General features: G+C 45.5%; 3 protein-coding genes and 5 non-coding genes across 8 annotated transcripts in view; 1 reads left to right on the top strand and 7 right to left on the bottom strand.

Moving 5' to 3' along the window:
* The window catches only part of MAP2K1 (mitogen-activated protein kinase kinase 1), a 40,110-nt gene extending 23,335 nt beyond the window's left edge, over window positions 1-16,775 (top strand). The window contains exons 6-11 of the mRNA XM_075431677.1: window positions 8,417-8,541; window positions 11,425-11,632; window positions 12,125-12,189; window positions 13,856-13,917; window positions 14,812-14,857; window positions 15,854-16,775. Of these exons, the coding sequence (XP_075287792.1) occupies window positions 8,417-8,541; window positions 11,425-11,632; window positions 12,125-12,189; window positions 13,856-13,917; window positions 14,812-14,857; window positions 15,854-15,967 (620 nt within the window). The 3' untranslated portion in view covers window positions 15,968-16,775. The remainder of the gene's footprint in view (window positions 1-8,416; window positions 8,542-11,424; window positions 11,633-12,124; window positions 12,190-13,855; window positions 13,918-14,811; window positions 14,858-15,853) is intronic.
* A 1,829-nt stretch (window positions 16,776-18,604) lies between these two features.
* SNAPC5 (small nuclear RNA activating complex polypeptide 5) lies at window positions 18,605-21,078 on the bottom strand. The gene is made up of 3 exons (XM_075431676.1): window positions 20,961-21,078; window positions 20,783-20,872; window positions 18,605-19,798 (listed from the first exon to the last, which is right to left on the bottom strand). Exons 1-3 carry the CDS (start codon window positions 21,048-21,050, stop codon window positions 19,691-19,693), a joined length of 288 nt encoding a protein of 95 aa, XP_075287791.1. The 5' UTR covers window positions 21,051-21,078; the 3' UTR covers window positions 18,605-19,690.
* Window positions 21,079-21,368: 290 nt separating this feature from the next.
* Window positions 21,369-27,878, bottom strand: RPL4 (ribosomal protein L4). The gene is made up of 10 exons (XM_075431786.1): window positions 27,776-27,878; window positions 26,254-26,425; window positions 25,281-25,387; window positions 24,701-24,839; window positions 24,026-24,150; window positions 23,520-23,649; window positions 22,934-23,090; window positions 22,697-22,780; window positions 21,676-21,796; window positions 21,369-21,584 (listed from the first exon to the last, which is right to left on the bottom strand). The coding sequence occupies exons 1-10, from the start codon at window positions 27,776-27,778 to the stop codon at window positions 21,456-21,458; spliced, it is 1,167 nt and encodes a 388-aa protein (XP_075287901.1). The 5' UTR covers window positions 27,779-27,878; the 3' UTR covers window positions 21,369-21,455.
* LOC142362637 (small nucleolar RNA SNORD18) lies at window positions 23,406-23,476 on the bottom strand. Its single transcript, XR_012765214.1, has one exon. It is a non-coding gene; the product is annotated as a small nucleolar RNA SNORD18 (small nucleolar RNA).
* On the bottom strand, window positions 23,721-23,788 carry LOC142362638 (small nucleolar RNA SNORD18). The gene has a single exon (XR_012765215.1). It is a non-coding gene; the product is annotated as a small nucleolar RNA SNORD18 (small nucleolar RNA).
* Window positions 24,904-25,003, bottom strand: LOC142362629 (small nucleolar RNA SNORD16). Its single transcript, XR_012765206.1, has one exon. It is a non-coding gene; the product is annotated as a small nucleolar RNA SNORD16 (small nucleolar RNA).
* On the bottom strand, window positions 25,468-25,539 carry LOC142362636 (small nucleolar RNA SNORD18). The gene has a single exon (XR_012765213.1). It is a non-coding gene; the product is annotated as a small nucleolar RNA SNORD18 (small nucleolar RNA).
* On the bottom strand, window positions 26,497-26,597 carry LOC142362630 (small nucleolar RNA SNORD16). The gene has a single exon (XR_012765207.1). It is a non-coding gene; the product is annotated as a small nucleolar RNA SNORD16 (small nucleolar RNA).

Raw genomic sequence — 27,878 nt, forward strand, 5'->3', positions numbered from 1 at the left:
TTTCTTGGGTAGTGTAAGGCAAACTTATTTTTTTTTATCCGAATCTTTTACTATGGCTATTGTGTATCTTCAGCTTCAGCAGTTTGTCTGGGTTTATAATCCATGCTTAAACCTGGTATGCTTATATGATGTGTGCACACAGAATATCTGTCTGTGTTGGAAACTGCTTGCTGCCAGAGTGACTTGGCTGGCTGGGAGCACGTGATAGAGCCGGGAATCTGACTTGAGACCAAAAGTACTCCCTTCGAGTGAAGACAGGGATATATGTTGAAGGACCTGAGTGATTCAATTTCTGTTTCCCTTAAACACCAAATAAGCCTTCCTGCATTTTCTGGGAAGAGAAGACTACTTTTTTTAACACACAAAAGTATGTTGTAAAATTCTAGGTGAACACAGGCAGATACAGAAGCAGAGGCTGCGGTCTTGGACAGTACTATGCACTGAAGAAGCTCTCGTACTTCTGCCCGCAGCAGTGGCACTTGGGCCAAGTTAACCATTGCTTGGTGTAGCTGCAGTGAAGATGTACCCCGTCTAGTATAGTTGTGGGCAGTATCTTTCTTAGAAGTGTCAGCACTTGTAATGAGATGATGTGTATGAAGGTGTAGTTTCCGTTCCTGTGCTCAATTCAGAGAGGAAGAAGCAGAAGACAGTGAAGATACCTATGAATGGGGTTTTGTAATGATGTAACTAAAAATCTGAAGAGAACTGTATTAAAAAACATTGTCCCACTGGATCTGTTTCTTCATTGCAACTGCTAGTCTTCTGATAGTAACAAATCTATCAAGTGTAACAACAAAGTCTTTGGAGAGATTCACTATGAAAACCTCTGACCTAAAATTCATTGGACAGTTGAACACTCATTATTGCTATTAAAACTTTTTAAAAGAAAGTCACTATTTCTACCAGCTCTTACATTCACATGCTATTTATAGACATTTATCATGCAGAATTGCATCTTTTTGTACTTAAACTATTTTGAAAACATGGTGAAGCTATGTAAAATAAGAGTGTCGCTTCTGCATTCCTGGGGTCTTTCGTTACTTTAAAATACATGCACTGCCTTATTTTCAGCTTATAGTTGCCCTTTTTAAAATCCAACTCTGTCATTAATCCGTTGCGTGTTCCATTAAACCAAAATGATACTTGGTATGGTAAAGTAATTCCATTTTTCGTGATGTGAGTGTAGATTGAAGACTGGGCATGCAGCACTTCATGTTTTTGTTTGAATGTCACTAATCATTGCAGTGGTCATGCAATACGTGTAAACCGTGCCAGCTGTTCAGTGAGTTTTTTACCGTGTGAGATCAGTCTTCAGATTATAAAAATATCTACATCAGACACTAATATGTGTCTAGTTTACATTTGTTGGCCAGACCGCAAAGAGTAGTTAGCAATCGTAGTTTATACATCTGCTGTGGGATCACCTTACACACAAAGTAGACAGTGTTTATTACACATTTCCATTTCTTTTTTTTTTTTTCCAAACGATCAAATGTAGCTGTCTTCTGGAGAAAGAAGTCTGGAGGCAGACTCTGTGAAGATTTCTGATGGTAGCTGCGAAGTCATTTGTCTCTGTTCAGAGCATAAGGCAGACTCTGGGAAGAGATCATCTTATTTTAGGCCATACTGGAGGAGTGACTGTTGTGTCCTGTAGTTCTCACTTCAGCTACAGCAGTGGTTTGTTACCATATTGGTTGCTTCGGTTTTGTTCTGTTGTTCTTGCTCACCTGGCTGCTGAGACAACTTTTTTTTTTTCCCGTTTTACAGTCTGTAAATCTGATAAATCCAAAATGAAGCCCTCCTGATTTTGTTGAAGTGCAGCTTAACCTCACAGTATTGGCTACATCAGAGATTACGCTTTAAGTGCACGAGCCAGCAAAAGTTCCTCTTTTACATTGCTTCCGGTGTTACTGGATTGAATGTGCCCATTCCATGTACAAATTGAGATTTTATTTTATTTTTTTTCAGCTCAGTGTTCATGCTGTGTGCTCTGACAACATCAGGAATACATGACCCTGTACACTTTTTTGCAGATACTTTCACTGAAATGTGTGATGTCATCTGAGGTCCCACTTTATCAGACATTTTGCAAGTTGATCGTGGCTAGTGCTAGCAGCTGAAAGGAAGACCAGTGAGAAAAACGTGTCTGTCTCTTGACACATAGAATCATTTAGGTTGGAAAAGACCTTTAAGATCATCAAACCTTAAACCTAACACTGCCAGGTCCACCACTAAGCCATGTCCCTAAGCACCACATCTACACATCTTTTAAATACTTCCAGGGATGGTGACTTAATATGGAGCTAAACTTGCTCATCTCTTGACGTATGGAGCCAAACTTTCTGGTTCCTGTCTCTGATACTGTCCACCAGCCTGTCTGTTTTACAGGTTGCCCTTTGTGCATTATTTGTAGATGCCCATATGTACGTTGGACCTCGTGTGTAAGCTGGCACGCTGGACTGAGCTGTTACAGCTTATCTTAGTTGAGGAGGGTCCTGGCTCAGCTTCCTCCATGTCAGACTTATGATGTTGTCCTGCAGTGAGAAGCTGTCTTCTGGAGGCTGACTGATGCTCGACTGTATTCTGGCCGTACTGTTAAATGGTGCTTTGTCATTAAGGAGGGACTGACATGTGGAAAGAATGTAATACATGACAAGTATGTAGAGCGAAATGGTGTCGGTAGGGTTTAGTGTTTGTCAGGACATGCTTAGGTAAGGCACATCTGAATGTGAAACGTGGCTTCAAATGCAAGAATACCATTGTGAATGTATTGACTTCTCTGCTATTAGACATATTAGATGCTTGGCTTTTTTGTAATGAAAAAAAAAGAAAAAAGCTTCTTACATCATAATGTTACTTTCTTAAGCTTTTAAAATTGCTTATGTGTTAAAAGCTCATGGAGTCATATGGTCCTGGGTGAAGGATGCTACCTAGTGAAGCCAAAATGAAGCTGGGTCTGTAGTACAAGAACAGCAGTATATTATCCTGGGGAAACCCTTGTAGGGCAGGTGAAGCTTTTTCTGGCGAAGTTACACTTTTCCAGGCTTCCTCTTTCTTGAATCCCAGCTGAAATAAATAGTAGTAGTAAAAGCACATTTCTCCTGGTATAATTTCTCCCAGTCAGCACTATTTTGGTGGCACAGCTGTAATAAATAGAAAATAAACCACAAAAATCTCTATAGCCCCTATAGTTTGCCCTCAGTGATGATGTAGCACTGCACTGACATAGCATGACCAGTATCTGATGTGTACTGTTTGTTCTCACTCGTCCTGTCCCTGGGGAAAAAAGTGTGCAGCTGATGGGCTTAGTTGAGTAAGTTTTTCTGGTTTTGTGTTGTAGTGAGAGTGGGAGACTTAAAAATGAAGAGATAAAAAGATGAAGGGACTAAACATGAGTACATAGCAGCATAAGGCCAAAAAAAATGGTTCTTAAATCTAAAGAGAGCAAGGCTTGTGACAACTTATTTTCAGGGAGGATTTTATTCCATTACTGTGTTTATTACTTGTGTGTGACACTCTAATATCAACAACAGTTTGTAATATTGACCTGGCTGCTGAGATTACCAGGAAAAGTAGAAGTATAATGCTATAAAATATATATATATCGTCTAACAGTAAGATGCAAAATGTGAACTTACATCTTTTTATGTAAAAACAGCTCTATTGCCTATCCAACAAATACACAGACCATTCTCAATATTTTTTTTGTTAATGCAGTGTCAGGCTACGAAGTAAGACTGAAGGCAGGGAGGAATCTGTAAACTTCTTCTCCTTCTCCTTTTGAAACTCGTAGGCATCCAGCTTGGTTTTTTTAGTTTATTGATTCATTTTACCCATTAATGTGTATTTTATAAATCAAGCGGTTTGTCACTGGTTTGGTTGCACTGTATATAAATTTTGGGAGGAAAAAATCTGTTCAAACCAAGTTGTCAGGAGTTGAGGTGGTGCTTTATTTGTCTAGCTGTTGGTGTTCTAATGAGCTGTTCCATAAACCAAGTGCATACAGAAGAATTTAAGACGACTTATTTTTCGTGGGTTGTACAACCTGATCAAAGTACTATTTTTTAAGACAGGAGATTGAGTACTTGCTTTGAGTGGAGTGTGGCGAAGGCCTGTGTGTTGGTGTAGTTGGTAGCAGCTGAGGATGCTTAGTGCGACTGAGATTTCAGCGTTATTGTGGGGCAGTAAAAGAAAGGACTTGCAACATCACCACAGGGCAGTAATTCACAGGAGTGTCTTCCAGGGTAAAGATTCTGTAAGGTGTTAAATTTTTCCATAATGATCGGCAGAAGCTAGCACGCAGCTCTCTGAATGCCAGAGTCTGCTGTTGGACAAAGAATAGTGCTGACCTGAAAGAAAAGAATGAAAGATAAAGCAGCAGAACTTGTCAGTGACGTGTTTGCTTGGATTGATCGAGAAGCAATGGCAGTCATAAAGGACCCCAAAAACTCAAGTGGGGTGTGGTAGCTGCTCAACATCAGGCTCAGCTTAAACTGCTTCCATGCACAGATGTATCCTGGGTTAACTGTGACCTCTGGGGGAAAGTATTCGCTTGTTGTTACAGACACCTCAAAGAAGTAGTCATTAGGGCTTATTAAGGAAAGAATGGAAAACACAGCCTTTTTATAGACTGTTACCTCATCTGGAGTGCCATGCTTTGTTTTGGTGCTCTCTGAAAAGACGTCAGAGAAACTGTAAAACTTCTGAAAGACAAACTGATAGGATGCGAAGCAGGCACAGAAAAGAAAGGGACAAGAAGTGTGACTCTGGTAGGCATTTTTAGAATATCTTCTATTAAATAAAGATATTTGTAATGGGGAGCGGTATAGAAAATGCTGCTACTTTGGTCCTTTTTTCCTTTGTGGTTAATACCAGAAGGCACTAAATGACAAGGAAAGAAATGTCCTGTAACTAATTACAAAGTATATTGCTGCAGGTTAAGACAACACAAACATTTTTTTTGCTGTGTTTTATCTCTGGATGAATAAAAATCCTAGAAGTTAATAAGAACTTGAATTTTAGTTCTTTTCAAGCACAGTCTGGAGTGTAATTCTTGCTGGAAAAGTCTCCGCTTGCATAGGAGGTGCTTTGTAAGATTTCTGAACCCCAGCTGCAGGCAGCAGCTCCAGAGTGGGAGGTGCCGTGCAGCAGGGATGCTGTCACTGATCTGTTCCAGTCTGTAAGTTCCCAGAGTATTCTCGTAAGATCCTGCCTTGGGAAGTTGATATTGAGTGGAAGATACTGATAATGCGCTGCCAGACGAGTACGTTCTCACGTGTTTGGCTTCTCAGTAACTTCTGTACAAAAGAAATTCTTGCCTGATGTTGTGATGATAATGGCCAGGGCCACCTTTCCTTCAGAGTGAGCTGGGTTTGTGCCTGTGGGGAAGAGCAGGGCTCGGGCAGAGGAGACGTACCTCTCGCAGAGACTGCAAGACGTCCTGTAAATCCTGGAAACTTCTTTGTATTAACGAGCTCCCTTTCCAGCGTCATGTATCCATCCCTCTGGACCGGCTGAGGACTGCTATAGAATTGCACAGCTCTGTTTCTGGGTTGTCTGGGATGAGATGCGAAATGTCCTTTCATTTTCTTTAAAACTTAAATACTTCACTTACGTAGCACGCTTGGTCTTCCTTTCTATATTTGCCTCTTTCTTGCAAGTTACAGCATACATTTTGAAGGATGCCTTGGCGTTCCTGTTCCATTTGGCAACACAAATCTCTGGTTTCCAGAGAAACTGCTTAAGTGCTCAGATACTCTCGAGTTAAAATAGCATAGCGTGCTACATTTAGAGGGGTGGAAAGACAGCAGCGTTCCAAACATCACACTCTGATCACACTGGGCACTTCGCGAGGAAGGTGGAAACGCCCAGGGAAAGGCAAGCTTTATATAAAACTCCAGTGAGGAGTCATGATTTGCTGTGCTATTGTAAGAAAGGTAGAGTGTAGGATTATCAGCTAGAGAAACACTGAAGATAAAAGTTAAGTCTTCAAAAGACCAGGTGGATTCTAAAGCATGTAAGATGCTTATAAAGAGAATGTCGTTTGGTTCACCAACAGTGGAATGCTAATGTTATTTTTTGCCACTTAATTATGAGCATGAAGTATTCATGAGCTGTAGAGATAAGCGAGGATTTATGTCTTTGTTCTGATTTGAACTAGTAGATGTGCATAGATAAGCAGTACAAATTGAAAGGCCATCTATTTAATTTGTTCAGGCTCTGCAGTGCTTCCAGTGCATTTTGCAAATGTTTTTTCCACCTTGCTTTTACACAGCACGTTAGGTGCAGATTCCTGCATAGCTGGGAATCTCTCATTTCCGCTGCCTGTTTCACTGCACCAGCATCTGCTTGTTTTTTGGGTTTGTTTGTTTTTTTCTGCTGGAATTTTAAACTGATAGGACAAGCTCCTAGACTGGATTCTTCCTTTTCGTTGTGAAGTGTACTTGTGGTGAGGTCTCTACAAGTAGTCAAAACTTGCAAGGGAAGTAGCACTTGCAGAAGGTTCAGCCGTCTGCCCAGAAAGCCTCTAAAACCTCTTTACTGAAGCCCTGCTCCGAGTTAACCAGTGCAGAACATTCTGTTGCCTGCCTGGTAAACAGCTCCACTAACTGCCCAGTACCTCTGCTGCTCTTAGAGCAGGAAAATCAGTTCAGGAGAGCAATGTTTCTAAGCCAGTTACTTTCCTAGGGATGGGGAATTAAAAGTAATACACACAAAATACATGCTCCTATTCTTTCCCCTCCGTAAGGAAGACGACTGTACCTGGCAGAAGCAGCTGGGATTGTCTCTGCAGCAGGAGTAGGGTATACACAGGCGTGACTTCCTCCGTGTGGAGACCAGGGAGTAGTTTGTGCTGGATTACTGGGTGGATTTTCTGTAGGCTGATACTTGCTCCAAGCAAAGTGGACCAGCTGTAGGCTCGCTGTCCTCTGGCTGAGCCTGGAAGAACTTGTGTATACACAAATCCTCACCAAACAGTGTTTGCAGTGTGCCTGGACAGGTTCAGTGACCTGGAAAGGTGATGGCAGGAACTGGAAAATGTAGCCACGATTTCCCAAAGTAGATGACTCTATTCAAGCTTTGTTTTGTTGCTTACAAGGGGCTGGGGGGAGAAACAGCTAAAATACAATTTTTTGTTTTCATTTCCAATCTCCATGGGTCTGGTTCGGTGAGGCATACCCTTCTGTGTGAAGATTTTGTCCAGTGATGAGGAGTCACGTTAGTATCGTCTTTCTAGTGACATCCAGTTGAAATCAAAAGCGAAGGTCAGTCCCTCAGTCGCTGAAACGAAAGCTACCTGGAATGTAGTTGTGCTTAAAAGTGAAAAGCAGGTGAGGATATCCTGTAGACTAAAGACTTCTGGATCTGCTCTTGAATAGCAGCATTTAAAGTGAAATTCTGATAGGTTGAGCTCATCTCTTTCTTCAGAACCAATTTATAGTACTCTTTTCTGTAGCAGTACTTGGCAAATGTGAGCTGTTGATTACTTATCTCAATAATGCGTTTGTAATGACCAGCTGAGCAGCAAGATATATCTAAAAAAACCCCACTTCTTACAGCTATAAAAGAAATACTGAACAATTGTTCTCTCTACCTTTGCATTCACAAATAGCTGTTATTAGTTGCTTAGCTACCAGTGACCCTTATTAAATTTCCATTTAGAAAAAGTGATGCATTCAAAATCAGAAGGGGGTTCAATCACAGGAAAACAATCTCAAAAGTATTTTAAATGCAGCGTTTTAATAATGGGATAATTATTTTTCAGAGCTTGCTTTTTAAAAAAAAAAAAAAAAAAAAACACAACAAAACCCACACAAAACCAAGACCCCCTCCATCCCCCCCTCCCCAAAGCCCCAAACAAAACCCAGAACAGCAAGAACACACTCCAAGAGCTGTTTTGCAATGATTTGTGCTTATGTACGTATGAAGGCTGAGTTAGGGATGATGGGGTGGCTGCTGTAGTTCATTGACCTTTTGTAAAATAAATATGTAGGGCCTCTTTATTGATTATTTCTAGGCAAAAGAACATCATTAAAGAGGAATTCTGCTGACACACACTTTCAAATTTATCTCAAATGTTAGTCATTGCAAGGAAGATGTAGATGCCCAAACTTAATATTTGAAAGCCAAGAAACAGGGTGAAATGGAAACTTAAAACTAACAGCCTTTTTGCACTTGTAGTTTAAAAAATTTCTTTTCGTGTATCTGTATTTAAATAGAGAGCCTGTGAAGTGGGCCTGGGTAGGGAACCAAGTCTCTGCTCTGAGTATTCCCAGAGAAGGGGTGGAATTGTGTCATAGTTAAGAGGGAAGTGAAGGGAGACACATGGTAATTCTCACCTTTCATGTTACTTTCATTGCCAGAACTCCCATTTTATCTACTATAAATATAAACCATCCATTCATTTCTTTTCCAGATGTTAAACCATCTAACATTTTGGTCAACTCTAGAGGTGAAATCAAGCTTTGTGATTTTGGTGTCAGTGGACAACTGATAGATTCTATGGCAAACTCGTTTGTCGGCACACGCTCCTACATGTCTGTAAGTACAGATTTTATAGCTTTGAGTTTACTACACGTTATGGTAGGGTTGTCACAATTCCAGTAATCAAACAAGAAACCAGCTATTGCCATTGGTACTGCTGTTCTGAGTTCAGTGCTTCCTGCGTTCCAGGAATATCCCAGTATCATCTCAGGTTGGGGGAGGGGGGGAAGGAACTGTTGCAAGAAAAGCCAAGCAACTGGGAATATTTTACAACACTACAAAAACCAAGCAATCGTGTCTACATTGCAGAATCCAGTCAGTTAATGCATTGGAGTTCTGTATACATGTGTCTCCAGAAAAGCCCGGTATTTATAGTTTATTTTCCTTAAGTGTGGTTCTCTTTCCACTCCAGCATTTTGCTACGGTCACGTAGGCAAGCTGCTGCCTCGCTAGTGATTCTCTTGTGACTGCTCCTGGGAACCTGCCATGGCTGCAGCAAAAAGAGAAAGCAAGGGAGTGGCGAGTGTGGGCAAGGCCACAGCAGCTCATCTGAGGCTTATTTACAGTGGGTTTTATTCCTGTAGATGAGGAATGCCTTGAAACTTGCTCTTCAGAGGAACTCTGCATTATATGAAAATCAGTTAAGGGAAAAAACAGATCTCTTTATTCTAATGCACTCACCTTGTTCGGTGTACAAGCAATTAACTCATACAATCAGAGTGTTCAGAGATTCTGCTGTAGGACTGAAACTGTGTGGGCTTAAAGGAAAAAAGCAAAATAATGCTGCTTCTGCTCAGCATGGGACCTGCGTTTCGGCATCAAAGACAGTAGTATCATTTTTTGTCACTTAATACTGATAACATACTTGAAATGTAACTGTGACTTTCATTCTCACATACATCTAGGGCGTGTTGCTAACAAGCAAAATTATATCACAACTCCATCTCTTCTGGACCCTTGACATAGTTACTACTGGCTTTCCCTTTCCTTCTAGTAGAAGGAACGAGAGCTAAGTGCTGTCTGCCTTCAGTTTTCTTCCATTTATTGTTTGTACAGACTGAGCTCTCTGTCGCCATATGCCACAGACCAGGCCGTGGTGCTGATTTGATTTATTCCATTTGGTAGCGTCTGAAGTACCTTTTCTTGCCGTGTCTCCCTTAGCATACTTTTTCAGATAGCAGCTAGAGAATTGTTACGTGCCAAACAACATCCTGCTCTACCAGGTGAAGCTGTGCACTATGAACGATGCTAAACTGGAACGTATCTTCTAGAGTTCGATTATTTTTGTCTAACTAGTACTGTGTGTGTTTCCTGCTTTTTCTCACCCACTTGCTTCTTCATTTACATTTACATTTTATGAAAATCTACTGTGTATCTCTGGTTTTGGGCATCTTTGTCCGTTGTCCAGCAATTGTGTAGTTTATCCAAACGACTTTGGAACTAGCTGAGGCGGGACACTGGAGAAAGCTGCGATATAATCGCAGTAAATGTTACAAAACCAACTGAACCAAACTATCACCCATTACAGCAGAGCAAGGAGACTTTGCAGTAATACTGCATTCTTACATTCTGTGAGAATAAGTTTCAAATTACATATCATTTTTTCCAAAACATGTATATAGTCAGGCAAGAATCTGTGCCATTTTGGTAAAACGTGAGCTTGATTTTTAAAAAAAGAACAGAAAAGCAAAGTGAACATTTTCTTTGAGAAGTCTTTGTAAAACTGGGTGATGTAGATTGATGTATTAAAAATTGCAGAAACCATATTCAGCACTTCACATAGCACTGATAAAGCAAGTGCAAAAACGAAGCAAAAGGAGTTTGTTAAGGATTAGTCTCATGTTTTAGTGCTTTAGGCAAAAGCAGGAGATGGGTATGCTGAGCAAAACTGAGGATCTTTGGAGCAATGTGACTGGAAGATCCAGATACGGTTTTAATCATGATTCAACTGACCAAAATAAAGTCCCATACCTAAATAGTTCTCCAGTGTTCGAGTCTCCTAAAGACAATGCAAAGTATATTTTTAGTTGATTTTTACCTGCCTACATTTTTGTAATATTTACATTAGTGTGTGCATATAATCTGCATATAGCATAAGAAGCTGTGTTTGCCCCTTTCTAGTTTGTTTTTCCTGAGGGAAAACTTCAGCCTGTTGCATTGTTGTTTGTCAGGCCATAACGTGTGAGTGGTTAAGCTGGCGGAACACATCTGCCCTCTTATCTTGTAGATATTTTTCAATCATTATACCTCCAGGAAGGGTCTGTTTCCTGCATAATACTTTAGCATTCAATTTGTGTCTTACGTTTTATTATCATTTCAATTATTATAGAGCTCAACAGGTTATTTAGAAATTCTTTGAATATGGATCTAAAACTGCAGTATGCATGTGTATAATAGTTGTATAAATGCATTTCTGCTATAGGGAGCAGTCAGAATGGTATCAGCTGGGAAGAGTCACAAGCCACAAGGTTATTGCTAGAGCACCAGGTTGCTTTTGGACCCATATAGAATCCATAAAGTCACCTTCCCTCTCCCTCCCGAAGCAGAAACCCAAGAACAGCTTCTTGGGGAAACGAGGTGGATCTGCAGTTGCCTGTACTAGTTTTGCTTTCTTGTTCTTTAATTATCCCAGCATTGTTAATAGTTGTAACACTTAGATATTATGCTAAAGAATTAAGCCAGCAACATAACAGCATCACTTTTAAGAAGTCTCAAAGTTATTTGCAGTGGTGGTATGCAGTGGTTGTGGAACTTTTGGAACTCTGGATGAGGTCTTTAAAGAAAAAGATCACCAAGTCACTCACTGGAATGTGTCATCCTAATAAGATGGGGTTTCATCCTTTCATCCTTCATTTTATCCAGGCTACTGCAGAATGCTTTTTTTTTTTTCCTTTCTTGTTACAATACTGTCTCCCCCTCCCTTTTTTTTTTTTTTTGTAGCCAGAAAGATTACAGGGAACTCATTATTCAGTGCAGTCAGATATATGGAGTATGGGATTGTCACTGGTGGAAATGGCTATTGGCAGATACCCGATTCCTCCTCCTGACTCCAAGGAGCTTGAATTAATGTTTGGCTGCCCAGTAGAGGGAGATTCGCCAGTCACTGAGACCTCACCCAGGCAAAGAACACCAGGTCGACCAATGAGCTGTAAGTTACAATCATCTGTTAAATTCTTTTCTAATACCTTGCTGTGTTGGCTTAAAGGTCTTGCTTACCTGATACTGATCTGCATAGTGTGGCTTCAGACTTTCAAAAAATCAGGATTATACTGGGCACCTGGCTCAGACTCCGTATGAGGAGGTGTCTGAGTTTGAGAGTCAAGGACCAGAGATCCTGTTGTTAATTGAGCTGTTCATGAGCACCATTAAGGTCCCATTCTGTGATATGGCTCATCTCTAAGAGGCAGTGCTGATCAAAGTACAGTAGGATGATTCCCAGTGAAGTTAATGGTTGGGATCAGACTGGAATACAGTGTCTCCTTGCATGAAAGTGTTACCCTGTTGCTGTTCCACTTCTTTTCCCTATGAATCCACTGGATGCCATGTAAGAATAGAGTGGATGACTGTTAGCTTCTTAAAACACCCCTGCCACGGGAGGAGAGTAACGCTGTATTCTTCCACTTCTACAATTTCTTCTTAGCCTATGGACCAGACAGCAGACCCCCAATGGCGATCTTTGAACTTCTTGATTACATCGTCAATGAGGTAATCAGCTGTTTGCACTTGTATTAATACTACTGTAAATTTTAAAGCCTCCCAAATTGGAAGGGGTGTGGGTTAGTGTTGGGGTAAGCCAGGTCTTTGGATCTTTTATTACTGCAGTATGAGACACATTGTTATGTGTTGGTTATTCCCAGGAAAGTTTTAGTTCATTTCTCTGCACCATTTAAGTAGGTTTATGGGTTTTCTAGCCTGGATCATGCAACCTGTTGGGACAGTTAATAGCAACAGTACAATTGAGCATATACAGAACTGTTTATGTAATTTGTTTTATGAACAATCTCATTTATAATACTGTATCTTTCAAATAGCTACGCTACAAGGCTAGTTAAGAGAGATGGGTATTTTAGAATTGATGGTCTGTTTCCAGTGTTTTCACAAGTGCTACTGAAACTCACAGGACTCTGCTGCTTGTGTCCTTCCAAACAACAAAAAAAGTATGCTTGTGTTAGCTGTTGTTTGTAGCAGCTGGATACATAATTGTTCCAGGTGAATGAGTTATAAAAAAGTGTCTGACACACCTGTTTAAAAAGGACAGTTGGTGTCCAGGTCCCTGCGAAGACTGGTAGTGCTGATGCTGCTGTACATGCACTGATAAACTGTGGCTGTTCCGCGGCTGCATGTGCAGTTCTCCTCTCGTTACAAACCTATTTTGCATATTATGTAACACTTTAATATGACACAGCACTAACTCTTGAAATAGAGTCAGTGTTCCATTACTTAAGGTGCTGTGCTCCTGCTCTTGTGGCATCCCCGAGGAGGTCAGTTTAAGATGAAAAGCTGCAGTAGTTGAGAATTTGGCAAGATTATCTTCCGCTGCCCCTGCAAGGCGCAGGCAATCTTCAGCATGACCTGCTACACCCAGCACAGTCCATGAGTAACTGATGCAGGCCCCGTCTCAGCCCTGTACCTACACGTAACCCAAGCGTAAGTGCTTGCAAGACGCATGGCGTAAGAATGAAAACTTAACTGTGGTCCTGTAGAAAATGTCATGGAGAGCAAGACAATAAAACTCAGGTTTATATAGTACCTCTTCATCAGAATTCCTTTTGAATTCAGAATCTGAACAAACTCGTTCTCTGGGACAGAATGTTTAGGTCAAAAGGATTATGGCACTAATGATGTGCGGGGCATCTTCCCTTTCCCAAACTGGAGATTAGTGGTAAGGAGAATAACACATTGCTAATTACTGCCAGCTGCTCTGAGCCTCCTTTAATGACAGCTCAGGGCTGTGTTAAGCCCTTTCAGGTGTGTGTAAAGAGCAGGAGAAAAAAAAAAAAAACCCAAACAACAAGCACCCCACACCATAGAAACTGTCTCTGGTCTGATTTGTTACTGAAACACCTACAATCCAGCAGCTGTGAGAGTAATAACCAAAATTAGTCAGTAATAAACTCGGCATCTTTACTTTAGTGAATCACATGACAGCACATCTCTTATTCATACGCATGGAAGCTGAAGTCTGCCTGACGCTTGTTCTGGAGCTCAGCTTTGAAGGAAGGCCTGGGTGGTGCTAGGGCTGCATTACGTGGCCTGACAGCTTTACCCAGATAGAGGATGTGTAACTGGTAGGTCTCTGGGTAGGCTGTGCCTCATCAGGTGTTAGTTATGCTGAATGACTGCTGATTTTTATTTACTTATTTATTTTTAGCCACCTCCAAAACTGCCCAATGGTGTCTTTGGTTCTGAATTTCAAGATTTTGTTAACAAATGGTGAGTATTTTCTGTATGGCTAAGTTGCAAAGGGATGCGTTTGAGATCAGTCCTGCTGTCTTACATAATATATAATATGTATTGTATATATTGCCAATAACTTGGCAGCCAGAGTCCCTACTTGTAGCTCATGGCAAATGTAAAGTAATTTCAATTGGCATAGTCTGCTTTCTCCAACTGTTGATGTGCCTGAAGCTCATTTTACAGGCACCAGCTTGACAGTATATGTATCCCAAGGGATCCCCGAAGCTGAGACAAGTTCGGCTCTCTAAGATATGTGTGCAGCTTAGATGAATATTTCCTCAGCACTGCAGACACTGTAGGACTTACGGCTCTTCATCATAAAGCACAATTCTGAAGGCGGATCCTTTTATGGGTGACCTTCCCAGCATTCTGCAGTGACTGTTCCATGTGATGCAGAAGTCTTGTGGGCTACAGATGTTTTTTCTTTCCCAGTTAGTTTGTTTATTTAAAGCTATATATATGTATTTACTGTTTCCAAAAGGAAGAATAGTAATACAATGGCCATACTTGATACTGAGCTTGAAAAGCCTTCGGTAGAAGAAACTTGAGGGATGAAGCTGTTCATATGTATGGAGCTTTTGTTTAAATGGGAATTTGATCTCTCCAGTTTGGTTATAGACACCCACTCCTGCCCCCACTGAACAGTACTAGACAAGTCAGGGTTTCACACCTAAAACTCTACCTGTGAACCCTACAGAAAGGAACTGTGTACAGACCCAGGTCTGTGTTTGAGAGGCACTACGTTAGCTAATGCTTTTATCTGGGGTGGTATCTTCCTGGGACCGAAGCAGTGCACCAACACGATAGAACTTGATCTTTATAGTAAAAGATAATAACGTGTAACCTGTGTAACACTTTCTGTTTTCCTAGCTTAATTAAAAATCCTGCTGAGAGAGCTGATTTGAAGCAGCTGATGGTAAGTGGAAGTTCTTAACTTGAACTAAGAACACTCTTCCGTGCAGGCTGGGTTCCTCAGCTGACCTGAGATCAGCATCAGAGCATATGGCCTAGAGTGTAGTTCATGGCTCTTAACACAAGCAGCTCAAGCAGCTGGAGGGGGGGAAGGGCTGCGTTGCTGATGCAGAGGTCAAGGGGCTGCAGGCTTTCACATGCTCCTGAGTAGGGACTGGCAAGGAGACCAAAACTGGTGGATTTTGGAGTCTGCCATTGGATAATGACAATGAGTATACGACCTAATGCTGTTAAATTACTTAGCAAAAGGCTTGTCTCTTTCTTGGGGTTATTAGTCAATAATAAAGGATAGAGGTTATTACTTTTAGGAGGACGAAAGAACAAAATTCCATATACCTTATGGTATACATTTTTATCATCTGCTGTGGAAACACAAAATTTGTCTCTCTTTTTTTCATCATCTTTGTCTTGCAAAAACTGTAGAACTACTAGACACAAACAAATCCTGCCTTTTATTCTGCATGAAAGGACCGTATCAGTTCCAGTGGATCTTTTCATGGCCTTTAGGGTAATGCCAGCACTTCAGTTCTACTGCAGAAGATCAGGTTTTCCCCGCCCTGATCCTGCTGTACAATAAGGGTGCAAAATGCAGCCAGACTCTTTCTATTCCCAAAAGCCTTTCTGTGCATATCGGACCTTTTCCAGGGGATTACCTCCAGTGGCTGAGTCGCCTCCTTGTCGCGTACCGCGGTGTAAGTGTGCTGGGCGGGCGCTGTGTAGGCAGCGTTCCTCTGGAACGCTTTGCAGTGGCTCCGTTTCATGCGCCGGCTGCGCCAGTCGTCCCGCACAGAAGCTCTCCTGGTCACTTGCAGTGTTTTGCCAAGTTTAATAGCTAGCTTGAATACTGAAAGTAAACTGGATTTACTGTATTTCATGTTGTTCAGAATTATTATCTAACAGACCGAGTGCTTGATTAATACTACTCTTCTCCTCTGCTCAGATTCATGCTTTCATTAAGAGATCTGAAGCGGAGGAGGTGGATTTTGCGGGGTGGCTTTGTTCGACCATAGGCCTTAACCAGCCGAGTACGCCCACGCACGCTGCTGGAGTCTGAGCGTGGAAGAGCAAATCCTGTACTGTACCTCTGTTAACAGCAACGCTATTTTGGTCCCGTTTCCTCAGCTTGTACCTGTTCAAACATGTATTTCACCTCTTAAGGAAGAATGTCTTTCTAGCATGTGCCAAATGGTTTTAAATTTTGTCGTAACCTAATTGGTATTGTATTGGATGACACTTGTTTACTGACCAAAATGTTAAGATATTTAAGTTACAGTGCTTGCTGGTTTTAAGTGATTATGGATATTCTTTCTTAATGAAAATATCACTGGGGGTGTTTACCCCTGGCTTGTTTGAACTTTATCAAGGTTCTTTGTAAATTGTTGGTACTTCAATCATGCTTACCTAATCTCCCATGCAAAAAAGGTTAGGGATGCTCCGAAACTGTATCTGTCGAGCATGCTTTTGCTGCTGCCAAACTGTATCTGAAAGTTAGGCCTAATGGTTCCAATTTTGCTGTTGTTTAGAGATCTCTCTTTCCAGGTAAAGAAGGCAAGAGCTCTGCATTTCTTGGAATGTACAGGGCAATATTCTAATTGTAGACTTGTTCATATTTCTATATTTATTTTTAAAACATATCACCGTACTGGGATTTAGTGACGTATGTCTTTCTAATTGATTTTTTAAAAGTTAGTTCTTGGAAGTGTCCTACAGAATCAAGACAAAGATCCAGGCAGTTTGCTTTCTTTTAACCTAAAGATTCATGACAACTGTGTTTAGTGTCTAAAGTATATGAAGATCCTCTATTGTTTTATTCTCTCAGATGTTTAGCAATGGATTCTCTTAATAAATATATTATCAAATAACTTCTTGAAGCTTCTTTTTAAGTCAATAACTTAACCAAAGCCTTAATCCGAAGTCACTGCTGCATTACACACCCTTTTTCTATATATTTTTCCACAACCATGCAACACCCTTACCTCGAAGAGGTGCAAGACTGCATATGTACAATGACAATGCATGAAACGGGGCTGGAGTCGGTTGCCATTGCAGTGTGGTAATACCCTGTTGGCCAGGCTTCTGGGGGATGGTGGAGGGAAGCCACCTGCAGAGGTTTTGTACAGCGTGCAATGCTCAGGTCAGTGCCGTTACCCCGGGGCTGGGGTGTGACAGGCGTTTCCCTCCCGCAGACCAGCACAGGAATGCTGTGAACCACCCAGCGCCGGGAAGCCCTGCTTGCTCTGCCTCTGTCATTAAAGAGTGATTGCACCACTCTCTTCAGCTTGCTTTTCTCCACAAGTTCAGCTTCGGTCAGCTACCGCGCAAGCTACTTGCTGTGCAAGGGAAGGAGGAGAGGCAGGTACAGCTGTGTGTCCTGAGCACCAAGTCCTGCTCTCTTAACAGCCAGCCGGAGCAGCGCTATAAAAAGTTGAGCTCCTTGAAGGGGTGTTTCAGACACGGAAATGGCTGAAGTTCCTTCCCAAAAGGAATCCGAATAATTCCAGATATGAACTTCCCCTTGGCCCAGAGTATCCGGTATCAGAGAGAGGGCTGGCATAGCCCTGGACCCTTCAGCAGGAGGAAGTGACTCATGGACACCTCCAGGGCTTCCTTCAGCTGGGACTGTGGGTAGCAGTGACAAGGTGGTGTGAGTTTAAATTAAAAATCAGTCCTGTGCTCTGTATGTGGATTACACACACTAACACACAGAAAAACTACAAGAGGACTTTTTACTATTTGGTAAAAGAAATATGCAGTATGTGAACAGCAAGTTTTTAGAGATTTAAATCCAATTTAACTTGTTTGCTCCATAGACAGTGGTAATTTGAATAATGCAAGCACATTTCTATGTAGTAGGACATCAAGAAAAGCAATTAATGGTGACATGTAACAGAACTGGGTTGTCTGAATCCAAAAGCAAGGGACTTGCTCACAAAAAGGAAGCAGGAAGAAGAGGTGTAAAGTATATCCTCAAAAACCACTCTGAAATGTGCTGGGGACAAGTAATGTTATTCAGCAGTCAAAGCTGCCCTTTGGAGAGCAGAGCCAGGAGCACCTACTCCAGACTCCGGGGTGCCCAAAAGCAAAGCAAAGGCAGCAAGGGGTGCTGCTCTGTGGCCGAGACCAGGAGCCGAGCGAAGCGCCCAGGAGGTGCTGAGCACGGCAGCGTGCGAAGAGGGAGAGGCTGGCTCCGCAGCGCCTCACAGACCCGCTCCTCACACCGTACTGTCAAAGGATTATCGAACACTCCAAGCCATAAAGTTTTCTGCTCGAACTGTCTCGTGTGTGTTTTTTTTACCCATGAGTCTTGGGAAAGCTTTGCACTCATGTTCTAAGCTCCTTCATTAAGACATTGGGGATTCTCAAAAACCAATTAGTCTTTAGTACAGGATGGAGGTATATTTACATTCCAACATTCAGTTTCTATGGCTACAGGCCAGATAAGAGCCAAGTCAACACTCTCTCCTCAGTGGCAGGAACTCACCGGAGGTCGAATGGTGTGCGCTGACCACGCACAGGACACCGGACACTTGTTCCATGTTCCTTTCCTGCTCTTAAAAGCAAACTTCAGGAGACTCTTTATTCTGTTTTCTCTGAGTGGTGCCAGAGACAGCAACAGCACCCTAGATACGAGTTGTGCAACAACCAACCCTGCATCTAACCGTTTTCCCAGGAAGGCAGCTGACGAAGCGGCGGAGTTACAACATTACTTTTATTGTTTTGAATCAGCTTCACAGATTTGGATTTCTTGCTTTAAAACAAGTCTTTGAGAATTGATACAATAACCAGCTGCACCACCTGGTGTCTGCATGCCACAAGGACAAAGAACATACTGGCTATCAGTAAAAGCAGCACTAGCTTGTTGCTGTACTGTTAAAGAAACTGTGGAGGGGACTTCACATCACTTTCCCCTTCATAACTAAGTTCTTCACCTCCTCACACTCCTCCTTGAAGATCCCTTGAAAGCAGAAGGTGGACTTGCATTGATTTATAAGGTTACTGTGAGTGAAAAAGAAAATAACACTAATTTAACAATATTAGTTCCTTATTACAAGTAACACAGACCAATACTTACCATACAATTTGTGGCTAAATAAAAGGCCAAGTGGCTGCTACTCTGGAAGAGCAAGAAGTCGAAAATACTGACAGTACCCAAGAGCAGCACCAGTAGGTACAAAGAGAGGCCCCCCCCTCGTTACCATGCTCAGAATCAGGCTGACAGCGCAGCACCTGCTGCTCCCAGTGGGAGGACACCTGCATCCCTCTCCCAGTTTTCCGTGTAACTGAGGACACAGCAGCTGCAAGCCTGGAGACAATCCTGGTCACATCTTTTCTCGCTGCGTATCAAAGTTCCCAGTTTAAGCAAATGAGGTTATAATATAATCATGGGTTCAGCAACCACCCTCCATGGCCTTGCTCGGTTTGTCAGCATCAGGAAATAAGAACAAATTATTGCTTTTAGTGTAGGTGTTAAGTTAGTCTGACAACTAATGACTTCTCCCATCCACACAGAAAGATGTAGTCAGCTACATTAGGTTTTAAATGTGAAACGGATTATGCTACATCTTTGTGCAGCAAATTTGCATTCTTTTAACAGCTACGTCAAGATGTGCCAGGCTTGTGACATTCACATGTTCAAGTGGAACTCCCCTAGACTCCTGGAGTCTTGCATATCATATCGTTCATATACAGGACAAAATGAAAACCAGTTGGTGAATTTTGTATGAATGAAGAAGAAATTCCTGAGTCTGTATTAAAAACCATCTTTGACTTTTTTCTCTCAAGAATCCGATTCCTCCTCCTCTTCCTCCTCCTCTTCATGACCCTGAAGACTTAGGCGTAATTCAGTTTGGTTGATAGCAGCCTCGTTGTCCATCTGCCCAAGAGTCTGTCACGATAAAAGAGTTTAACTTGCTAATTAGCGAGATGAGCAGCAATACCGAATACTTCTCAAATCCCTACTACAACTGCACACTCGCAGCGTCGTTTAGAAATCTGGTACTAGAACTGCTGGCTGCCCGAGCCCACCAGTAACGAGCACCAGTTCTCCACTGAGGCTCGTTGAGGCTGACCATGCCGTTAGTAAAAAGCTCAGCAGATACCTGCACCTCCATCCCCTGCGACAGCTGGCTAAACCTGCACGTCATGGTGAGGAGCGTTAGACACAACGCTTCACAAACGGCGAAGACAGAGCAGCTATTTCCCAGCCTCCCTGGAAACAACGTGCTGCTTGCGGGGATGGGAAAAGCCGAAACCCAGAATCACAGAATGTTGGGGGTTGGCAGGGACCTCTGTGGGTCCAACCGCCTGCCCAAGCAGGGTCACCCAGAGCAGGCTGCACAGCACCGCGTCCAGGCGGGGCTGGAATATCTCCAGAGAAGGAGACTCCACAACCTCCCTGGGCAGCCTGGGCCAGGGCTCCGTCACCCTCAGAGGGAAGAAGTTCTTCCTCGTGTTCAGCTGGAGCTTCCTCTGCTCCAGTTTGTGCCCGTTGCCCCTTGTCCTGTCGCTGGGCACCACTGGAAAGAGTCTGGCCCCATCCTCCTGACCCCCACCCTGCAGATATTTAGAGGCATTTCTAAGGTCCCCTCTCAGCCTTCTCTTCTTCAGGCTGAACAAGCCCAGCTCCCTCAGCCTCTCCTCGTAGGAGAGATGCTCCAGTCCCCTCATCCAGCCCAGCTCCCGCAGCGTCTCCTCCTAACCCTGGAAACACGAACCCGCAGCCAGCCAAAGCCAGCTTACAGCGGGGCCTCCCGCTCACGGAGAGGCGGGAACGAGCTGGGCCCGCAGAGCCGACACCGCCCCAGGAGCCCGAAGCGGTGCGGCTGCTGCCGTCCCGGCCCCCGCTGCCCCGGGCCAGGCCCCCCCTCACCTTGTGAGCCCCCTCCGCGACAGCCGGCGGCGGCGCCGTCCCGCTCTGCTGCCCGCACCGGATCATCGACTGCAGCGCCAGCTCCTCCACCTGCGGGCGAGGGAACAGAGGCCGCCGCTGGGACCCGCCGCGCCCGGCCCGGCCCGGCCCCGGCAGCGGCCCCGGGCCCCGCGCTCACCCTCAGCCGCGTCAGCTGCCCGTGCAGCGCCGCCCTCACGCGCAGCAGCGCCTCCTCCTCCTTCCGCAGCTCCTGCAGCCGGCTCAGCATCGCCGCGCGCCGCCGCCCCGCGCCCCCGGCCCGCGCGCCCGGCCCGCCCCGCCCCGCCGGCCGGGGAGCGGCCAGCTACAGCGCCCCCTGCAGCGCGGGAGGAGGCGCCGCGCCGCCGCCCTTTGCCTGTTTCCCGGCGGCGGCTGCCGCCGCGCGGCCGGTTGTCGTCACAGCGCCACGCGCGGCCATTTGACCTCAGGGACAGCCAACTCCCCCCCCCGGGGCCGGCGGAGACCGCGGGCCAAGGCCCTCCCCCTCCCCCTTCAGCTCCCGCCCCAACACGCGGCGCGGAAGCAGACACGCCAGGACGTGACGCCATTTGTCTGTTCCCGCAGGATTTATTGGCTGTGAGCCCAGGGCTCCTCTCCCGCACTCGAGCGGACGCAGCGCTGCCCCGCGCGGGCTTCACGCCTCGGCCTTGCCCTTGGCGGGGGCCTTGGCCGTCTTGGCAGGGGTCTCGGCCTTGGGCTCCGGCGGGGCCTGGGCCGCCAGCTTGGCCTTGGCTTTGGCCCTCTTCTCCTCCTTCAGTTTATGCTAAAAAAGAGAAAGAAATAAAAGACCATCAGGCTATCAGCCAGGGCACCACGCCCAACCGCGCCGTCCCGCCGCCCGCGTGTGTGCTCACGTTTCGCGCGTGGCGCAGGATGGTGTTGCGTCGCATCGTTTTGGCGTAGGGGTTCAGCTTGATCATGATCCTCAGGTTCTTCAGAGGATTCTTCTTCAGGACCCTGCGGCAAATCTTCTTCCTGCAAAGAACAGCCACGTATCGCCATCGCATGTCACCGTTCCAGTTCCGCTCACTGTCCCCTGACATTTCACTTGGAGAACCCCAATTCCCAGTATTTATACCCAGAAACCAGCAGAATCCCACCCTTCTTCACAGGATCCCAGCATGGTGGGGGTTGGAAGGGACCTCTGGGGGTCACCCAGCCCAACCCCCTGCCCAAGCAGGGTCACCCAGAGCAGGGTGCACAGCACCACGTCCAGGCGAGTCTTGAATATCTCCAGAGAAGGAGACTCCACAGCCTCCCTGGGCAGCCTGGGCCAGGGCTCCGTCACCCTCAGAGGGAAGAAGTTCTTCCTCGGGTTCAGCTGGAACTTCCTCTGCTTCAGTTTGTGCCCATTGCCCCTTGTCCTGTCGCTGGACATCTCTGGAAAGAGCCTGGCCCCATCCTCCTGACCCCCACCCTGCAGATATTTAGAGGCATTTCTAAGGTCCCCTCTCAGCCTTCTCTTCTCCAGGCTGAACAAGCCCAGCTCCCTCAGCCTCTCCTCGTAGGAGAGATGCTCCAGTCCCCTCCTCATCCTTGTAGCCCTCCGCTGGACTCTCTCCAGCAGCTCCTCATCTTTCTTGAACTGGGGAGCCCAGAACTGGACACAGGACTCCAGATGAGGCCTCACCAGGGCAGAGCAGAGGGGCAGGAGAACCTCCCTCGACCTGCTGCCCACACTCCTCCTAACGCACCCCAGGATCCCATTGGCCTTCTTGGCACCCAGGGCACGCTGCTGGCTCATGGTCACCCTGTCATCCCCAGCACTCCCTATCCCACATCCCAATGCAGAGATTTCTGATCTCGCTACAGAGCCTCGCGCCTGGCAATTTCCAAAGAGCCCGCGCTTCGCATGCGCTCGGTACGAATCATTACTTGGGTGCCCGCAGCGCCTTCTGGATTTCCTGGCTTCTCATGATTCTCCCGATGTCGGTGTTGGTCATCTTGTGCATCGGCAGGCTGCGAAACACACGGGCGCGACGTGAGTTGGATGACACAAACGCGGCCAGTTCAGTGAAAACTGGCATTTCGGAAAAAGCGCCAGGATTCGCGTTCCACCTCCCCACGAAGCCGTTCCCCCCGTTCGGCACGCCCGCTGCTGGCCGTGCTCACTTGTAGTCGCTCTTCAGCATCGCAGCTTTGCGCCAGGTGCCGTACAGATCATCCAGCTTGCGGAAGGCGCTTTCTGTCCAAATGCAGAAACGCCCGACGTGGCCCCCGGGCGCAAGCCGCAGCAGGTTCAGCTTGTTCACGTCGAGGAGAGTGATTCCTGTCGGAAAACGGGCAAACCGATCCCCTTGATTTGTCATTAAAATCAAGGAATGCAAGACTAAGCAAGAAACAGACGCGGAAGTACGCAGGAACAGATAAAGGCTTCTTAGCTTCTACGCCACAGTGTCACGTACACCTACGCATCAAAATCTATTTAACTTCAAAAAACAATAATAATTTTCCAGTAACAAACGTGACAGCCTTGTTGTCAACGGCTCTAAGTGCAGCTCAGGGTTGGCAACAGCTGCACCGCTCGTCACCAAGATCCGTCACCAAACCAGATTCTTAGAAAGACCGTTACCAGCTACTGCACCAAGTCAGAACTTCCACCAGATCACGGGGCTCAGAAACACGGACCAGTGAAGTGGAATCTCATCATCCCAGGCAGTCTCCCAACACCAGCGTCAGCATGCCCCTAGCCAGTTACCTGGGATGTTCCGGAAAGCTCTGATGATCCCGTTGTCCTCGTTGTAGATGATGCAGGGTCCCCTGCGCTGGATGCGGCGGCGATTCCTCATTTTACCCTTTCCGGCCCGCATGCGCTGGGAGGCATAAACCTATATAGAAATGAAACTCATGAATATTCAAAATAGTCCAAATCCCACTCGTACGACACGCTGAAATGGCAGCAGTCAGAACTTCACAATCATCACTGCTTGTCTGAAACACGGACCAGTGAGAAGTTCATCATTCTTAAGAATACAAAAAAAAGCTATTAAGCAACATCAAAATGAAGACACCTAAACACCGAGTAAAGCAGCACGGTGAGAAGTTTACTTGGCTTAAACTCTGTTTTACAGTTTCTTGTAGTTTTGTTGCCACGGGATTTGCAGCGGCATCAAGTCCAAACAGAACAGTTTGGAGTTCCTACGGTGACAAGAGCAGAGTCCCATCACCTGGGCTTTGCTCTTGGAACACCCCCCAGCAACTCACCTTTTTGATGTCATTCCAGGCTTTAAGCTTCTTCAGCAGGAGAACAGCTTCCTTGGTTTTCTTGTAACTCTCAACTTTGTCCTCAACCACCAGCGGAAGCTCTGGAATCTCCTCGATGCGGTGGCCTGGCCAGGATTTTACAAGACACAAAGTTACCCACCGACCTGGGCTGTCTGCGTTTCCCGGGGTTATGGCTTGTGTATTCAGAAGGGATACAAAATGATCAACTGGGAAATGGAAGTCACAATCTAATGTACAGACGCAGTAACTACAGCAGTGAAGCTTCACTGGAGCCTGGGGGGCCTGCCTCAGACAGTGCTTTCTGTACTCGAGTAAATATCCAGTGGATCTTTGGCTTCCACGACCAGAAATCAACCCCAACTGCCACGTGGATCAAAATTCAGTTTCTGTAAACCGCATGGACAAGATTCGTGCCAGCAACGCAGACAAAAGCACCTCGGCACCACCAAACTTCCAACACCGCCTAACCACAGAGCACCTTCCCGAGTGGCACCCAACAAAACCGCCGCTCCTACTGAAGAACAGGCTGCCTCTTCACGCCCCGACAGGGAATTTAGCCATTCCCGAGAAACACTGTGAGCAACCACACAGTAACTGCTACTGCTCAGGCGATGCGAAACCACAGGCCAACGTTTCCGGAGGCAGAGTTCCCACCTTTAGACATGACCAATGCTGGAAGAGCCGACGCTGCCAGAGCGGAGCAGACGGCGTAACGCTTTTGAGTGATATTCACTCTGCGGTGCCAGCGCCGCCAGATCTTGGTTGGGGCAAACATGCGGCCTCCACGACACATCTATGCAGCGACAGTTAAGAACAACTTTTCGGAAGCTTCTTTCTCTAGCGTGACGCTCGGTGCTTGCTCAGTGTTAGCTGTTCGTCAACCATCTGCACCAGTACACGGACAGCAGGCAACTGTCCCTGAGCACAGAGTAAGACGCAAATTACGACATCATGGCAAGGCGACGTGCATCACGAGATTCACGACATCCACCGCTTCTGCAGTGGGGAAAAACCCAAACCAGTGAAAGCTTCTGTTCACTAAAGCAAGCCCGAGTTTGCACACAGAAGGTTCTAATCACATGGCAAATATCTCTGACCCGGTGGTCCCGATCACTGTAGGTGGCCATTACCTCCAGTAGAAGATTCTGTTTCACATTTAAATACTTAAATATAATTTTTCTGCTTCATGAGTTCAGCTTTACACCCGCTGCAAGCGGCAGGGATGAAAGGATACATTTCCAAAGGCACCCTGGCCGGAGCGGTGAGTCCCACCACCTCGTACTCGAGGAATACGAGCGACGGCTCTCCCAGTACCCCAAGATTCAGCACTGGTCTGATGACCTGGAACAGAAAGATTTCAATTCAGATAGCAACAACACTGCAATTTTCATAAAGTCACTGACAGGCAGAACTCAGGACCACCGATCAGAACTTCCACTGTTATCATGGGTTTCAGAAACACGGACCAATGAAGTGGAATCTCATCATTTCAGCAGAGCAGATCCTGATCAGGTAAATTAACTCTTACTGTAGTGAAGATCTGCTTAGGTCAGAGCCAAGTACATTAACACACCGATTTCTAAGCTTGACCCTCAACGTGGAGCTCTCAGTTAGCACTGCTGTTCCTACGGCTTAAAACGTTTATGTGAAACACCATCAGAAATCAACCTGAAAATGCATGTTCCTGGCTCAAACCTCCTGGGAAGCATGAGCTGCGTGCACGTGCTGCCTTCTGAAGCAACTCTAACAAATTCCCATTTGCCTAAGTTTCTTCTGGACAAACGCCTCGGGGAAGTCTCATGTGGGCAGCAGGGACTATAAAGCGCAGCTTTTCATTACTGTTTTCTGCCTGATACGCTGTCAGACATTTTGTGTTCGTCAGACATTTTGTGTTCTTCTTGCAGAGAATGCAGATGCCACTCGGTGACCGGGGTGCCACAATACCTTCAACGCTACACATTTCGGATAAGACCCCAGAGTACGCCAGAAGTTTTACACCACCATGCTGTTTTTCAGAATAATAAAAAGTTGTATTCCATACAATTTAAAACCAGCTGTTAATAACTGGAACAGTCTCCTTGCCTTCTATACAGAATGCCACTGAACAGTGCTTATTTCGGCTCTAAATTTGTTTCCATTTTAGCCCAAGTGTACTAAAATCAAGGGCTAACACAAGCATTTCTGTCCACTTCGTGGCCTAGCCATACCTGCGAGTTCACTGACAGCGTAGGGCTGCCTGTTGTTCTTGCGCAAATTGGTGTGAACGAAGTTCACGATGTCAGGGCGGATGGGAGCCTTGAACACAGCAGGCAAGGTGACATTTTTGCCTGATGCTTCCCCCTTCTCAGAGTAGACGGATATCAATGGTCGAGCGCAAGCCTGGAAAAGGAGAAGGAAAGACTCTTAAGCACAAGTAAAGTAAATCGCTAGCATTCAAATCTGTCAAATATTGCTCAGAATGAAGGTGTCTTCAGTTCAACAGTGCCAGCACGCTGACAGCAGGCAACTGTCACTGAACACTGGATAAGACGCAAATTACATCATCACAGCAATAATTTTCACTCAACATAGTGCTCCACAGCACAATCCACATTCAGAACACTATACTCGTGGTTTAAAATTCAATAGAGTTTCAAGTCATTTGGCTAAAATTAATCTAGAATTGTATTTCTGGGGTCTCTGGTAACGCTTTTTAAATTACTTCCCATCTACTATGGAAAAAGCCACATAAACCCCACCTGTGTTTATTCAGTTCACCAAAGACTTGTTATTTAGATTATGTTTAACGTTGAAATGCTGTAACCAACGTCTCTCATACAATACAGAGACTCACAACGATGACAACCAAGCAAACTTTGTATCACTAAATTTATTGTAAAGCCTGGGCCCTCTGAACAATCCTTGGTACCTCAAAATTTGTGACGTGAAAAATTCAGCTGCTAGCAGCACCAGCATCCTTCCAAAAAACTGACAGGACGTCCAATAACAGCTTGCTGGTCTGAACAGTGCTCTTTAAAAAGGGTCTTTCAGCATTATAGTGTATTTATCACTAAGAGCTCAAGGCAATAGTACAGGCAAAGTATCTTCCCTCCCTTTCCCATCCACTGTTCATTTTAGAGGCATCAAAAATACTACAAACTCAAAACTAACCAGCTGATAGCAACAAAAGTACTCTCTGTGCTTCTGAGGCTGGTTACCAGCAATTCACGGACTCCCGGAGGGAGTACAGAGACCCCAATGCAAGCAAGCGACAAACTCGATCAGGGTGAAGGAACCAGATCGCAATCTGAACTGTACTAGCAAGAAAAGTTGTTCAACTACAACCTGGTTTCAGAGCAAGGCCGCCTAAAACCTGTTTCAGAATAGAAAAAAGGAGTTAAAAAAAAAAAAACACGCTTTACAGAATCTGTTAACTGTGGGCTCAAAAGCTTCCCTGTGGCTTTGCTTTGCTTTAAAGAAACACGCGAGAAAAAGGGAAAAGCCCTGCCAGAAGGCGCCGCGGGCCCGTCCCCGGCGCGGCCTCCCCACCCGGCCCCACGCGGCAGGCCCAGCGCTGACGGCCCCAAAATGGCGGCCCGCTGGCCGCCCCACGCCTCTGCCCTCGGCACGGCGCTGCCCGCCGGGCCGGTCTCCCTCCCACCCGCCTCGGCCCGCCACCAGCCCCAGCCCCGGCCCTCCGCCGGTACCGGCCCCTCCCGGCCCGCCGCGCCGCCGCAGCCCGCGCCTCACCATGCTGGCGGCGGCGGAGCTCCCCTTGCTCCCGCCCGCCTCCGCCGCTTCCCCGACCGGAAAAGGAAGGACTCGTCACTCTCCCTGCGCTAAGAGCGATGTC

This window comes from Opisthocomus hoazin, chromosome 10 (genome assembly GCF_030867145.1).
Source record: "Opisthocomus hoazin isolate bOpiHoa1 chromosome 10, bOpiHoa1.hap1, whole genome shotgun sequence".
Classification (NCBI taxonomy): Eukaryota; Metazoa; Chordata; class Aves; order Opisthocomiformes; family Opisthocomidae; genus Opisthocomus; species Opisthocomus hoazin.